This window comes from Microtus oregoni, unplaced genomic scaffold (assembly GCF_018167655.1).
Source record: "Microtus oregoni isolate MIOR12 unplaced genomic scaffold, Mior012 000008F_ref0000371, whole genome shotgun sequence".
In the NCBI taxonomy this organism is placed as follows: Eukaryota; Metazoa; Chordata; class Mammalia; order Rodentia; family Cricetidae; genus Microtus; species Microtus oregoni.
In genome coordinates this window covers 55,573,984-55,590,943 of record NW_024543067.1, presented here as the reverse complement: position 1 = coordinate 55,590,943, position 16,960 = coordinate 55,573,984, and the positions used below count along the sequence as shown (strand labels likewise).

Here is a 16,960-nt window from a genome sequence, read left to right as displayed (position 1 = left end):
TTATTTACCCCGAGTAAACACTGACCCATATTTTAATTTCATCAGGGCTTTTTTCACCTCTTTGTTCCTTAAGGTGTACACAACAGGGTTGAGCAGAGGTGTCAGCACGGTGTAGAAAACAGCCACAACTCCATCCACAGCATCCCTGGAGTCTGGCCTCAGGTAGATGAAGAGACCAGGACCAAAGAAACAGAGGACCACGATGCAGTGCGAGGCACAGGTCTGGAAAGCCCTGTGTCGGCCCTCTGAAGTGCGGATCCTCAGGATGGAGCAGACAATGGACACATAGGATAACACAATCAGCATAAAGCAGCCTGAGGCCACCACCCCGATATTCACAAAGATGACCATCTCATTGGCCGAGGTGTCTGCACAAGCCAGCTTGAGGATGGGAGGAGCATCACAGAAATAATGCTGGATCTGGTTGGGTCCACAGTAGGGTAAACGGAAGGTCAGTGTAGTCTGGACAGCAGAGTGCAGGGAACCAGTGAGCCAGGTGCCAGCAGCCAGGAGGGCACACACTCTCCCACTCATCAGGCTGCTGTACCTGAGTGGGTAACTGATGGCCAGGTAGCGATCATAGGACATGACTGTGTAGAGGAAACACTCAGTGCTACCCAGGAAGTGGAAGGAGTAGAGTTGTGCCACACAACTATAGAAGGAGATAGCCCCACCCTCTGGGGACACCAAGGTCATCAGCATTTTGGGCACTGTGACTGTGGAGAACCACATGTCAATAAAGGAAAGGTTGGTGAGAAAGTAGTACATGGGTGTGTGGAGGTGGGAATCCACCCTGATCACCATCAGGATGAGGAAGTTGCCCAGCACAGTGAGAATGTAAATGACCAGGAAGATTACAAAGAGCATGGTGTCCAGGGCTGGTGCATGGGGAATACCTGAGAGGAAGAACATGGTCACTAGGGTCCCATTTGACATTTCTTCATATGAAATATGCTCACTGAATTTCCACTGATGGAGAACACAAAAGATGATTTTTAAAATATTTTTATATAGTCACCCATACAAAGAAATGGTTGCTTCCTTATTCCAGCCATACCCTGCAAGAGTGTGAAATTTATATGAAATGGTTGACTTTTAACAAAAGGGTCAAATTTATTATTCTTTGTTTTCTAAAATCATAAAAATATGCTTAAGTAGTAACTAGTGCTGATAACTTCTCCCACAACCAGCCTGCATTCCAATGCCTTTTCTTGTTTCTTTTAACATGAGCATGTGCGCGCGCGCGCACACACACACACACACACACACACACACACACACACACAAAGAGAGAGAAAGATCTTCAGTCATTCATTTCCCCTTTGATCATTAAATAATTTCATTTAAATGAATATTACACAACGACCTTCCTCCTGTCTGGTCAGATGCTGGGACTGAGTGTGGCTGCAATATTTTTGTATTACAGAGAGCCTGTTTATTTTCTATGTCCTGTATTCCTAATCATATGCAGAGCTGGAAGCTCCTACTGTAAATGTGTCAGAGCTCATTTACTCCATCCGGTCTTATTTCACCAGGACTTTAAGCTCATGTTTATTCTACTGAAGTGGAGTCATACGATCTCTGTGCATTTTGAGATGCTCAAGAAAAATTGTGCTTAAATTGTAAAGAGAAGTAAACACTTTCATCTTTGAGTATCAGGTCTGAATTAAATATAATCATATATTTTGTTGTGAAATCTCAACATACAATCTCTATACACAGTCTAAAACCAATTTTATTTGCTTGCAAGATGTCTATTATTTCAGAGAAAAGAAAATATTTTTTCTTCAAAGAGAAGACTGCGTGTCTTTTAAGCAATATAGATAAATTTAAAAAATAGTGAAAAGTCATGGAACCGCAATGGAAATCAGGTCATAAATCTAGAGCTAGTCAATTAAAAAGGAGCATCACTTACCCAATTATTAGGGCACTTCTGCCCTTTTCATCTTTGCCTCTCTGTCAGAAATAGCCTTTTCCTGTGTGGAAGTCAGCGGGAGCTCAGTTGGATGTTCCGAGGTATAATGCTGTGGATATAGAGAAAGTAATTAATTGACTGATGTATTATATAAAAGGCCTTTATTAAACTACACAGTGTTAATTAACTAAGGCACAATTAAGGCAATATGAACTGAATTTTAAAGAAGACTAAAGAATCCAAGAGTTTACATATTAAATACTTTGTAGATTTTCCAGGAGTGGAGTGTTGAGTTTAGACAGTTTCAACTGCTTGCCAATCATGGATCTCTGTTTTGGATCACAAGGCAGATATTATGGCTTTAAGAAGTTCCATGTCCTTGATGAGTAGTAGCAGTTATTCCCCTGCATGTTTAAAAACACAGAAGAAAAAACTACAGAAACAATATCCTCTTGAAGTAGAATTTAAAATTGGGTTGATATCTCAGGAGACAATATGTTGGCCCTAGATTCTCCATAGGCAAACATATTTCAGCACTTTTATAAACATTGAGAATTCTAGCAATATGCATATGTGTAAGCTGGTTCTGCTTTGATGGGCCATCATTCTTTTAACCTTTCAATTTTGCCAAAATGTAATGAATAACCATCAAAGTCATCTTCAAGACTTCTGCAGGGAATGATTAATACTAGTCTTGATTTCTTCTGTGATTTCACAAGTGGAAAATAAGGGATTTTATGCCCTAGGGGCAAATCTCTGTTGTGGCTCCAAGTTTCTTTGATGAATCTTTAACTTTTTGTGCTCCAGGGATCCTCAGATGGTTATTCCTGAAGACACATCTTACTAATTAAGCTCCTCCTCCCCAGGGCTTTGGTCCTGGAAAGATGTTATCTCACATTTGCATGCTCACAGATTTCTCTGAAACTGCTGCCTTTATTTCTTCTTTACATTTAAAAATATGCTTGTATTTTATGTGAAAATGTTTTTCCTTGTTTGTTTTCCCATGAATTAATGAAACTAAAGAAAAAGAAAGTGTTTCCTTCTGGAATTAATGCATGTCTTAACTAGGACAAAAGTTCTCATAAACTAAAAGGCAATCTAAAGCCTACACTGTTCTAAAAGCAATACCAGCAACTATAGATGGACTAGATTCTTCTCTCTGGAAGAGATTTGAATACCCAAAGCCCTTTAAATTAACATTCCCAAAATTAACCTATCACAACACTCAATTTTCTAACACTGGGTGTCTACTTAAATGAAGACATATTTGATCTACATAAGACCATCACATGTTTTAGAATGTTTATTTTAATAATCATTGATAGTTTAGTTCTACTTAGCATATCTCAATATTACTTTAGGAAATGCACACAGTTTTGGTATTTGATTCTCATGAGAGATGTATATCTTGTTCAGTATAGGTTTTCCAGCCAGAGGATCTCAACAATGGCATTGGATGAGTTTGATCTTTTTTTAGTAAAAAAGAAAGGAATTTTTCAATTATTTTAGGCTTGCCTTTACAAGATGCAAGAATCTATATGATACACAAACTAGAATTTCCAGCATCAGTAAGAGTTCTGCACTCAGGCAGGTGAGTTGACTCAGTAGGTAATGTGCTTGTGGAACAACCTTGGTGAACAGAGTGAAGGGAACTGGCCTCCGAAATTATCCTTTAATTTCCACAATTCCACCATGATGTGTGCACAGCACCACATGCATCATACATACACAATAATGATGACAGTAATAAATAAAATTAAAATTAGGTATAATTCTTAACTTAAAGATTTTATATAAGGTAATGTTCCGTACCCACAGACCATTCCCATGTGATGGTGCCCTCCTCTGATGCTCTGCAAATGACTAGATAAGGGCAGGGTTCTATTTGCATGTATTTAGCAACCATATTCATCATTGGGCTTGCTCTGCCAGTGTTTCTCCTTGAATATTTATTTTTTTTAAACAAGAGCTTTTGTTGTTCAACATTCTTTGCACTTCCTTGTTAATTTTGAATTAACTTTATAATTTCTACAGAAAGATTTGTTTCAGTTTTAGTGGGCATTGTATTGAACATATAGAGTGATTGTGGGGGAATTGACATTTTGGAAGCACCATATCTGATTCATGGATGCCACATATGTCTTTCATATCTCTCAACAATGCTTGTGATTTCAGTGATCATACCTGGCTCAGCTTCCCAGATTTATCATTAAGTGTTTCCTGACTTGATATTTTAAGTGATAATTTTTATATGTAGAAGGATGATAGATGTTATATCTCAGTGCTATATCAGTTCAGCTAAACTGATTTCAGATATTGCATCAGATTCCCTTCATACTTAACTGATCATGATGTCTGCTTGTTCTCTGTCTGGGACCTCTGACACCACAATCCAGAAATTTCCCCCAAACAAAACTGTTCAGATTCTAAATTTTCCTTCCTTAGAAATTTCAGCTATCTGCACTCATCTCATATCTGAAAGCACTTGTTTGTATGTATTTGGTCCAGTTTATTGCTGTGGGACAATGGTCTGTACCCTGTCACTTATATTTTAAATAAATGCTATTGGCCAGTAGCCAGGTAGGAAGTAGAGGTGGGGCAATGAAAATGCTGGGGAGAGGGAAGTGCAGTCTGCAGTTGTGACCCAGCCACAGAGGAAGAAAGATAGCAAGATGTGACTGCCTTACCAAGCCACGTGGCTAACACAGACAAGAATTATGGTCTAATATAAGTCATAAGCATTAATAAGAAACCTGAGATACTAGGCCAATCAGTTTATAATTAATATAGACATCTGTGTGATTTTTTTTGGGGGGGGACTTAATGACTATGGGAACTGGGCAGGACACAAAACTCAGTCAACAGTTTGTTATCTATGTGGGTTGGTTGTTTAAATATAAACGCTGTTAATGTGTGGACCAGGATATAAAAGCTATAGCATATCTATTTTTGTCATTTGCTTTATATAATCACATAAAAGCATATGGATAAAATTTTATAAGGTTACTTACATGGAACTATGAACTACATAGTTCATATTTATTATGAACTAAACACTCTTGTAATTATCATTGACATTAGAATGTTATACATTGCCAGCTATCATTGGACATCTCATTTCCACTTTGTTTTAATTTCATTTTGATCTCACTTGTCTTTGTTCATCCATTCTTAGGATTTCTTTTTTTTTTAAAAACTTTTTTTTTATTTATTTACTTAACTTTATTATGTTTGTTGGTGTGAAGGTGTCAGATCTCATGGAACTGCATTTTCAGACAGTTGTGAGCTGCCATGTTGGTGCTGGGAATCGAACCCGGGTCCTCTGGAAGAGCAGTCAGTGCTCTTAACCGCTGAGCCATCTCTCCAGCCCCTTAGGATTTCTTTATCGTGATTCACAAATACTTTTCAAGGCTTTGCTATTTCATATAGTTAAATTGTGCATTTTTGAAATTTAATTAAATGGTATCATAAGGCAACATTAAAACACACATTTTCTGTTACTTGACATTGTATTTTGAAGACATTTATACACTGATATATTGAATTAGTCTTCTGTTGCTGAGACAAAATAGCTAAGATGATAAACTGCAAAAGAGGGAAGATTTACTTTTGTTTATTATTTCAGACATTTTATTTTATGGTCATATGATTTCATTGCTTTGTGATAGTGGCATGACTGATCTCTGTGGTCAGACATAGCAATTGTGATTGCTTGCCTCAAATGGCAGGGAGGCAAAAGAGTGATTCAATATTAATATCCCCTTTCTGGGCATACCCTTAGTGACCTTCTCCTTGAAACTAGGCCTTGTCTCCTAAAACATCTACATCTGCATCGTGTCATTGGCTGAGAATGAAATCTTCTACACATGAAACTTGGGAAACTAAATAATGAGAAAATAGAAATGCACATGCATGTATATGCCTCTTGACAAAAACTCTCCCGTGGTAGAAAATGGGTTACGGAGGAAGATAATTTCTGATTTTTATAACTGAAAGACTGAATTTCCAAACAAAGAATCTTTTTGATTCCATGTCTTCATCCTTCCCTCTAGAAACCTGTTTTGTGAACACACATGTGCACACACACACACATACATACACACATACACTAACACCCATACCCACACCTCCCTTAATACACATATATAGAGTTTTATCCCCTGCATGTATCCACTCCACTCTATTGTGTCTTCAGTGAGGACTTACTGATAGGTCTTGGAATTTGCCATGTGTAAGAATTTCTGCTTCCACCACTTCTTCAAACTTGCCCGTAATTACACTGAGATTTTTATCCAGGGACAAAGCTATTATCCAGGTCAAAGTGAAATAAAGCAGGAAATGATAAGAGTAACAATTTATAAAACAATGTGAATAGACTTATCTAATTATTTCTTGTAGAAAACCTGATTACAGAAATAGACGGCCATTTATCTATTGGGGCACCACATGCAGGATTAAGATAAAACTGAGAAGAAATTGGATCAGAAATCCTAATTGCCATGACACTCTCAAAGCCTCTGTTCAACTGGTGCTATACTATTTGGCTTATATGGATGCCTGTGTTGACTTAGGCAGGCTATTGCTTTTTGGGGAAGATAGTGGGAGCAAGAACTGACTGCTGGCAGATATCAGAAAGCCTGACGATGTTATAAATGCTCTGGGGCTGGGCAATGTTTTCAGGAAACTATAAATGTTCTAAACACAATTTAACTTTCCTTTTAAAGTAGGTAAATTTTTTACTTATAAATTATTCTTTAAAATATGCTAGTAATAAAAATAAGTTGGTACTGAACACAGAGTACATAATTATTGTTCTATGGAGAGATGCACAATAAATTTCTTTTTCCCCCAATTTTTATTGAAGATAGATTATTTTCTCATATAATATATCCTGAATAAGATTTTTCCTCTTTCCACTACTACTTGTTTCTCTCCACCTCCCTTGTCATTTCAACCCCACTCCCTTTCTGTCTCTCCTTAGGAAAGAACAGCCTTCTAACAGATAATACTAAAACAAAAAAAAATTCTAAGATAAAAACACCCATCACATCAAAATTAGACAAAGACAACTAATATAAGAAAAGGGACTATAAGAAGGTGTAAAAATCAGAGACCCACTCTTTCCCACACCCAGAAGTCTCATAAAAGCACTAAACTGAAAACTGTAATGTGTATGCAGAGGACTTGGTGCAGACCCATGCAGGCCTTGTGCATGCTGCCTCATGGAAAGCACACTAGGGTGGTGAAGGAAAGACTAAGCTGAAAGCAGATTAGGAAGGTAATATTTGAATATAATAATCCACTTCATTTGGCCTTAACTATATCCTCAAAAAAGTCTCCCAGGAATCAATTCTACATTTCATGTTTGCATAAAATAAATTATAGGGCCTCACTAACATGTGTGTGCTTGGGAGCACAGTATCATATTCATCCTTGGAAATTCATTATTTGTTTCAATCTATATAATTCACAAATGGCATAGTCATTAATTCTTAGCATGAACTACATAGAAGTCTTGGTCAGCAATGGTCTTGGGCTATAACGCTGCTTCATCTTGGTTGACTGACAAATAAAACATTTGCAGAGGAAACTTGCTTAATGTGTGAAGGATTTGAGACTAAGAAGCAAAATTTTAACAAGCGAAACCATTTCCAGCTGTTAATAGCTGTACATTGGACATGGGAGTGTGGATATATTTTTGACATAGACTTTTCTTCCTTTGTGTATGCACCTATGAATGAGATTGTCAGATCATATGGTAATCCTATTATTAATTTCTGATAACCCTCCAAACCACTTTTTTTTTATTTTTTATTTTTTTATTTTTATTTTTTATTTTTTTTCCAAACCACTTTTTTTAATAACAATTGTACTAATTTTTATTTCCAGCAATGTACAATGCTTCTCTTATTTTGAGTATCCTCACTAGCACCTCTTTTCTTTAATCTAATTAATAATAAATAGTCATTCTTTATGGTAAAATGTTGATAAATGATACTGAATGCTGTGGGACAGTGGTCTTTTATCCTGTCACTTATATTATTTTTAATAAAATGCTGATTGGCCAGTAGCCAGGTAGGAAGTATAGGTGGGGCAGGGCAATGAGAATTCTGGGAAGAGGAAAGTTTCAGTCTGCAGTTGTGACCCAGGTGTAGAGGATGCAAGATGTGACTGCCTCACTGAAAAAGTCACATAGCTACCACAGGCAAGAATTGTGGGCTAATGTAAGTTATAAAAATTAGTTAATAAGAAGCCTGAGCTAATGGGCCAATCAGTTTATAACTAATGTAGACCTCTGTGTGATTCTTTGGGACTTAATGCCTGCAGGACTGGGTGGGACAGAACAACCTCTGTCAACAAGTGGTGGCCAACATATAGACAGCTGCATCCATATAAAGCCCAAGAGAGGTTGGGAAGTTATTCTAGATAGAAAAGAATAGAGTTAAGCATGGCTTTTTGATAGCAACACTTTGTCAGGAGGGCTCTGCTTGCTAGAGGCAAGTGCTCTCATTTAAGATAAGCTTCCTGACTCAGCTTTAGCTGCAAAGACTTGCAGCTCTTTTAAGAGGTTCTGCTATGAAACACTTAAATGGTATTGATTAAAACCTGACCACGTGCTTTTTGGTGGTGGCAGGGACCTTGAAACGCCATTGAGTTGTGGCAATAAACATAGCTCTGGCTGGTATCTCTACTACTAGGCTGGAATCTCAGAAAGCTAAGGAATGGATTGGATCCAGCAGTCAAAGCCAACGTTTTGATCCTAGCCATGTTTCATAGCAAATTAAAGACTTGTGTAGTCAGAAAAAGAGAGCTATACAGTAAAGATAGATTCAAAAGCAAAGAAAACTTCTAAATGGTTTACCGTGTGTTTAAAAATATATATAGGCTTGGAAGGCAAAGGAAAAGGATAAAGTTTTTTAAGAAAGAGAGTAGTTGGATGTGGTGGCACACACCTCTAATCTTAACACCTGGGAGGCAGAAATAGGCAGATATCTGTGAGTTCAAGGACAGCCTGGTCTACAGAGTGAATTCCAGGACAGACAAAGATACACAGAGAAACCTAGTCTCAAAAACCAAAAAATTAAAAATAAAAGAAATAGAGTTTAAAATAAAGCCACATAAAGATGTAAAATACACAGAGTGTCTGGATACTGTGTATTATTGAGTTGTCTTTGAATTGTTTTATGGTTGAGGAAGGAGCAACAGCTGTTAAAAGACTTTTATTTATAAATCCTCTCAATTAATCCAAGATAGGTATTTAGGAAATACCTTGACTTCAAAACTGAAGTCAAAAGATAATGTTACTTTGGAGAAGAGGTTTTATTTTTTTCCACAGGAACTGAGAGGCTGTGGATTCATTTCAGGTTAAGAAAAATAAGGTTTGATCAAGGAAGACCCCCTGAGAAATCTCCGGTAGGAGCAGATGGCCCAGATGTCTGAGTTCTACATCCAGAACAGTTCAAAGACTGCTGCCTGAGATGATCAATCCTCACAGGATACTCCAGTCAGAACTTGATCACAATTCTAAATTTTCTTTAGGTCCCCATAAGATTATTAGTGCCCCCAATCAGCAGGACATAGCCTAGAAAACTTTGCTAAAAAATGGCTTATGGATGTTTGCCTTTGTCTAGAATATTTGTTACAAGTTGTTATGGATAATGGTCAGGAGAAAAGCTAAATGAAAGATGTTAGATTCAGAGTTCTTGTTTTCTTATATAAAAAAGGGAAAAGTGCTATGGGACATTGATCTTTTATCCTGTCCCTTGTATTATTTTTGATAAAATGCTGATTGCCCAGTAGCCAGGCAGAAAGTATAGGCAGGGCGGGGCCATGAGAATTCTGGAAAGAAGGAAGTTTCAGTCTGCTGTTGTGACCCAGATGCAGAGGACACAAGATGTGACTGCCTTGCCAAAAATGGTACCAAGCCACGTGGCTAACAAAGACAAGAATTATGGACTAATATAAGTTATAAGAGTTAAGAAGAAGCCTGAGATAATAGGCCAATAATTTATAATTAATGTAGACCTCTTTGTGATTACTTGGGACTAAATGGATGTGTGACCTGGTGGGACAGAAACCTCTGTCAACAACTGAAGTATAATTAGATGAGTTATGCTATGCTATTGGTGGTAGGATTACTATATACTAACTCACTGTATATTTCTGTAAAAGAAAAAAAACATACATTTTCATAGTACTTCCATGATTAATGTATTAGATTATAAAATTATGAAAAGGGAACTGGAAACAGTATAAGGCAAAAATTGGAAGCCTATAATTATGCCCTTTTTTTCCCCAAGCTTCTTTCATCTAGGGATAGAGCCATTGGGGATATTGTCTCAAAAGAAATCATGTACTATAATACTCTGCAACTTGAAGGCATTATAAAGTCAGACATTTGAGACCATATTAATAGCAGGTTTGTGTATAATCAATGTCTTGAGTTCAAGAGGAGATGTAACCTCTTGCCTCTGTGCTATTTTATCTTATACAAAATAAAGCTTTTGATTAGAAACCTATTTTTCTATCCTAACGACTATAGGAAGAACATCTCTATTTGTTTCCAGTAAGCTGGTATGTAGTTAGAGTTCTTCCTATTTCTGATTGTTACTCTTGCTTTGTTTACTTGGCTCTTTCTTTATTCTCCTCTGTAATACAGGAACACAGCATGTGTCTGGCCATTTGACCTGTGTAAACAATGGAAGGACGAGAAACAGAGCACCACAGAGAACTCTTACGTGAGGACAGATTTTATAATGATTATCAAGCCCTCACAGGCAAAGCATAGAAGGCAGATATGTTGGGAATAAAGTGCTGTGTGTGTGTGTGTGTGTGTGTGTGTGTGTGTAGAATGGCTAGTAGGGAAAAGTGGGAGACAAAGAAGCAGATAAGGTAGAGTCTTTGTTTGAGAATCTGAGTTTTCAATTATAAAACTAGAAATCATTTCTCCCGTTAACTTCTATTCATCTTACATAAGTAGGTATCCTTATGCATGTGCTCATCTTACAGAACATAATCATCTTACATAAGTCTGTTCATAGCCAACAAACACCAAGAGAACAAGTCCAACGCAGTGACTATGGTGAGAGTGAAAATCCCAACCTTTCTATGTCAGTCTGGCTTACCCTCTTTGTAGAAAATGCCAAACTCTTCTCTTTCCCTGAGATAGCCTAGCAGGTTTCAGTCATCTGAGATGGATACCCAGGACATTTTCAATTGACTCTCTCAAGCTCAGGGAGAGCAGGTCTGGGATGTGTTTCTAGTGGAAGGACATCAGATTCTTTCTTGAGAAGGGTGTGCATGGGGGTGCAGTATTGAGTCAGACTTCCGGAGATGAGGATTTAGTGAAGTGATGGGATGTTTAATTTGGTAATTGCTCTTGCCCAGTGCAATGTGCAGGAGATACCCACGTCATTTGACATTGTGAATTTGACCATTGAATTAGAAACAGAAAGGATCAGGTTAAAGTGAGTTTCTGAACTTTTAGCACATACCTTCTTTCTGCGGGCATACTAACAACTAATGTTTAGAGTCTGAGGGAAATAGCATTTTTCCTGATCTTGTGCACCTTATCCTATGACCTTCAATAATAATCAGACCCAACAAACACACAGTTTTGATGTTTCAGTTTACCAAATACCTAAGTAGACTGGTGCTCCAAGTCACAACATTATACAGTAATTTCTCAGCCATATTTTCACAGGTGACTTATCAGAACTAAGGGATCTGGTAAAGGCTAAACCAAAAGGCAAGACTTTTTAGTGTTATTGCTTTGTGAGTAAAGTGGCTGTCTTTTGCTATCAATTTTTTTGCTGCAGCTGACTCACTTTTTGTTACATATTTAGGGATCAATTCCCACAGTTCAGAACTGTTTAGTGAAAACAGTTTTCCACTGCCAGGCCTTCATTCCTCTCTCCTAGGTAAGTGCAGAGATCTGCCTTTCTGCAATTATCTTTATCAGCAGGCATTTGCTCAGTTTAGGGTATAGGCAAAGAGCATCACATTTAAGGCATTAACAGATCTCCTAGGACATAGAATTACTACCTGACCAAGCTGGTGTTCTGGTTTCACCCCACGATGAGAACAGCTGATAACAACATAGCTCGAGGACTGATAATTTAGAGGCCTGGATCTCTTTTTCACTTAGAGCATTAAGTCTAACTCCAGACCTAGGCCCTTAGGAACTGCAGCATCTGGTGTGTGTGCTATCTGATCCAGAGCCATGGCTTCTACCTGACTGTTTACGTAGATTGCTTGGTTATCTGATTCTATGCATGCTGGGAGAGGAAAAAAGTGGTGTCCTACATTTACTAAAAATGTAGTATAGAGCACACTATTCTCCTCTAGAATTCCACGGTGATTTAATTTCTTTCTTAACCAACTTTCTCCACTAAGAAGTACACCGGACATGTCCTAGTAACTCCCACAAATCTCTCTCTCTCTCTCTCTCTCTCTCTCTCTCTCTCTCTCTGTGTGTGTGTGTGTGTGTGTGTGTGTCTGTGTGTCTGTGTGTCTGTGTGTCTGTGTGTGAGAACCCTTATCTGATTTTCTATGGGGCTAAAGGATTCTGGTCCTGGAACCTACTAGGGTTGGGGAATTGCTGGATTTAAGGATATATATGACTGGGAACATTTGTAATCAGGAGAACTAAGGACAAGGAAGAATGATGTAGAACTCAGAACAACATAGAACTAGAGAGAGCAAGAAAGAATAAGGATCGAGAGAAGAATAAAGAAACACAGACAGATGATTCCTGCTGTGAGTAGACTTTTCCACTCTCAGATTTCTACCCCCCCCCCCCCCCATAGCTATTTGTGGCATCTTTAGTTGAATACTGTATGGGAGTCCTAAAGGCTAAATCCCTTAAGGCTCTCTGAAGACTAGGTTCCTAGGCAGCACATGTCTGTTGCCCCAGTTACTGGGAAGGCTAATGCAGTGAAAGACCTGAGGACATAACAATATCTATTTTGAAAAGCCAGATTGATGAAATAACACTCTTACATAAATAAACACTTTTAAATGCTACAAATACTTAAACATCAATTTCTAATTACATTTTTATAACATATGCAGCTTTTCTGTTTTTACCATATTATTGGTGTTGCATGTACAAGACTTAGTTGTTAAAAGTAACATTCTTGTATGTACACAGTGGGAAGGATTAATGCAAGCATTTTACCCCAGTCTTCACAAAGAAGCTTATAGTTTAAAAAAATCCATTTTCTACTATCTGAAGGAAGGAGCTTAAAAGTTCTAGAGGTAACAAATAGCTCCTAGGTCAAGGCTGGACAGCAAACTGGACGGTAAATAAAGAATTTGTTGTTTATTTATTCAAAACAGGTGTTACTATGTAGCTCAGGCTGACTCCAAACTAGCAATCTTATTACTTCAGCACCCTGCGGGCTGGGATTACAGGTAGGGTTTATGATCTCAAACCAAATATTCATTTTATGTAGATCCACAGTGAATTCTTCAAAAGAAGATATGTAATTTATTTTTTTCTAATATGTATGAAATTGAGTTGATTACTGTACTCCACAGTCAAATATGTTTTATTGTATAATTAACTTTGTTATATGATGCTTTCGCACCTCCACCTCCAATGTGATACACTGCTCCTCTTTGTCCCCTCCCCCTTCCCACTGTTAGTTCCCTGTTTGTCTTTATGTTACATGGTAGATTATTTTGAGTCTTTCGAGGAGTCCCCCTAGTGGCCAAGCCAATTTACATTTCCTGTGGCAGGGTATAAGGGTCCTCTTCCTGCACATCCTCACTAGCATTCATTGTCAATTGTATTCTTATTTATAGTTATGCAGGGGGCGTCTCAATGCAGTTTTGATTGGCATATTCTTGATACGTAAAGATGTTAGTTACTTACTCATTTATTGGTCATTTTTGTTATTCTGAGAGCTGCCTATTCATTTCATTTATTTGGATATCATATGGTTTGATTGTATGAATGCATTAAATATTTTAGATTTTAAGCACCTCTAAGGTGGAGAGTTGCAAATGATTTGTTTCCCTTCTGTAGACTAATGCTCGCCAGAGTTCATATGAATAGTATCTTGTTTGCGCAACAATTCTTTATACTAACTGTCTGTGTTTTTGGTAGAGTGCCAGTTTATTCCTACAGGTTGATAAGCAGTAGCTTCATCCAGGACTTGGTTCCTCATTGATATCATCAGTGGTTCAAGTATCTGCCTCCTTCATTACTGACATTAATTATAGTGATAGCAATTATAGTAATTATAATTACTGCACACTGCAAAACATAAACTTTTACCAGTGTTAAACTTGTAATAATATAGATTAGAACACTATGAAGCAAAAAAGATGGTTTATTAGGTTACTTTTACTCAATTATACTCATGGTAGTAGGTACAAGAAGTTGGTTTTTGTCCAACATATTGAAGGGTAAGATCTAATCAGAAACATGAAAGAGAGTGAGATTTCAGAAAATGTGATGAAATTTGTTGTTTAGATTTATGGAGTACATATTTCTATCAATAAAACAACAATATAGAAATTATCTGACATTCTATAGAAAGAAACCTTGAGGGAAGAGAATATTAGGACACAGGGATTTTTTGCACCATGTAATACTTTTGACTCAGTAAACTTCCTTTCTGTGTACTAGTGGGTTGGAATGTGAATTGTAAGCTCTTCTTTCAGATGTAAATGAAAAATAGAACAACTAAAAGCAAAACTACAAGATAGTGGACAGACACAAATAGAGCCAGAGGGGGAGATAAGGACTGGGAATGACGTATGCACAAGGCTAAGGGATGAAATCCTCAAATAAAAATTTAAACTATCTTAAGAAGGGAAGTGTGAGTTCATGATTTAACTCAAAGTTTTATACACATATACTTGAGTAACTAGTCTAATTACAGATTGAGTTGGCTGATGTTAATATGGGATTATCACTGGGAAAAAAGTTTTCCTTGGTAAGATAGTAAGATCTGAATTGTGCCAGTTTATTTGAGGTTAGGCCAGATTTGAAGACAGTAAACAGAACTGGTGACATGTGTTGATGACTTTAAGACAGTTTAAAATACAAAGATGAGCTATTATTCCCTTATATAACCAAACATATGAGGATACTGATGCCGAAGGTGGCACAACACTTTACTAAATATCAACGGCAAATTCATCTCTGGTCTTCTCTTCCCTCATTGACTGCCTAGATAGGAATCCCTTGGTCAGGAAGCTGTTCTCAGTTACTCATGGACAACATTGCTTGACTTTTCCAGGACTACCTGTGTCATGAACATGAGGAACTACACCTTTGTGACAGAGTTCATCCTGCTGGGAATTTCCAACAGCGAAGGGCTAGAGAACATGCTCTTTGTCCTGTTCCTGGTCTTCTATGTCTTTGCCTTGCTGGGGAACCTGCTTATCTTCCTCACCATCCTGGCTTCCCCCAACCTTCACACCCCCATGTATTTCTTCCTGGGGAACCTGGCAGTGTTTGACATATTCTTTCCTTCTGTGAATTCTCCTAAGATGATGGACTGCCTAATGGGACAGAGTCGCACTATCTCATACCAGGGCTGTGTCTCCCAGGTCTTCTTTTATCACACTCTGGGTGGCACTGAATGCTTCCTATATACAGTAATGGCCTATGATCGCTTTGTGGCGATTTGCTACCCTATGAGATACACAGTCATCATGAACCACAGGGTGTGTACCTGCCTCACAGTGGGCACGTGGCTGGGGGGTTTTGTACATGGGAGCATCCTCACTTTTCTTATCTTTAAGTTACCCTACTGTGGACCCAATGAGGTGGACAGTTTCTTCTGTGACATTCCTGTGGTGCTGTCCCTGGCATGTGCAGACACCTCTCTAGCACAGACTGTGAGTTTTACCAATGTTGGCATTGTTGCCCTCATGTGTTTCCTTCTCATTCTCACTTCCTACACTCGTATCGTCATCTCCATCTTGAAAATCCATTCCTCAGAAGGCAGGCGCAGAGCCTTCTCCACCTGCAGTGCCCACCTGACATCCATCATCTTGGTCTATGGTCCTGTGATTCTTGTTTATCTCAGACCTGCTTCTAGCCCCTGGTTGGATTCTGTTGTCCAGGTGTTCAACAATGTTATCACTCCTTCCTTGAATCCTTTGATTTATACTTTGAGAAACAAGGATGTGAAATTAGCCCTGCAGAAGGTGCGGAATCAAGCAGCACAGCCTTTAGGGGAGAAGGAGTAGGAGAAATTCCTTGCTGAGTTTGTTTGGAGCTGCTTCAGGCCAATGCATATATGTCTCTTCCTTCAGAAGAGTCTTAACAGTTAAGTCAATGAATTTGTGTGGATTTACTGAGTTTCAGATTTGCATTTTCAGCAATTCTCTTCAAATTATTCCTGTACTTTCTCCATTTTTGATCTGCTAAACCTTTATGTCTTTTCTGCTCCATGTACTCTGTGCCTGTTTGAACCATTTCAATTGGCTATCAGGAAATGGTCTGTTTCTACTTCGTGTATTTAATGGATCTTAAACATTGCTTTTTCTTTCTTTCTAGTTTCATTCCCTCCTTTCTTTTGCATTCAGAGAAATTGTGTTCTGTTTATGGGCCTTTATCTCTCAAGAGAGAAAGTGGTCATTGAACTGTGTTTCAAAGTGTCAGAACAGAGACCATAAATTTGTAAAATGTTGTTGAGCCAGATTTTTTACACATTCTTGACATTCTTTGTTCTGGAAAAGCACTATGTGTGTAACTAGTTAAAATGAAAATAATAACAACATTTATTCTTTATTTGGGGGTTGATTCATTATTTAGAGTTTCACATTACATTAATTTCAAAATCGTAGTTTTTATTTTAGATCCATCTACTCAAACAGACCAAAAATGGAGAAAGTACAGGAATAATTTGAAGAGAATTGTTGAAAATGCAAATCTGAAACTCAGTAAATCCACACAAATTCATTGACTTAACTGTTAAGACTCTTCTGAAGGAAGAAACATATAGGCATTGGGCCTGAAGCAGCTCCAAACAAACTCAGCAAGGAATGTGTCAAATCATATGCTTGTGATTCCAACACATA

General features: G+C 37.8%; 2 protein-coding genes across 3 annotated transcripts; one reads left to right on the top strand and one right to left on the bottom strand.

Moving 5' to 3' along the window:
* Positions 1–936, bottom strand: LOC121451956 (olfactory receptor 10G7). Its single transcript, XM_041657796.1, has one exon. It carries the CDS (start codon positions 934–936, stop codon positions 1–3), a length of 936 nt encoding a protein of 311 aa, XP_041513730.1.
* A 14,221-nt stretch (positions 937–15,157) lies between these two features.
* On the top strand, positions 15,158–16,210 carry LOC121451929 (putative olfactory receptor 10D3). 2 transcript variants are annotated; one of them, XM_041657750.1, is made up of 2 exons: positions 15,182–16,085; positions 16,182–16,210. In XM_041657750.1, the coding sequence occupies exons 1-2, from the start codon at positions 15,182–15,184 to the stop codon at positions 16,208–16,210; spliced, it is 933 nt and encodes a 310-aa protein (XP_041513684.1). The 2 variants fall into 2 exon arrangements, with proteins under 2 accessions (XP_041513686.1, XP_041513684.1); XM_041657752.1 differs by lacking the exon at positions 16,182–16,210 and having other exon boundaries at positions 15,158–16,126.
* Positions 16,211–16,960: the final 750 nt, after the last annotated feature.

Coding starts and splice junctions, on each gene's coding strand:
- LOC121451956 (XM_041657796.1), bottom strand. CDS start 936: ATGTCAAATGGGACCCTAGTGACCATGTTCTTCCTCTCAGGTATTCCC.
- LOC121451929 (XM_041657752.1), top strand. CDS start 15,182: ATGAACATGAGGAACTACACCTTTGTGACAGAGTTCATCCTGCTGGGA.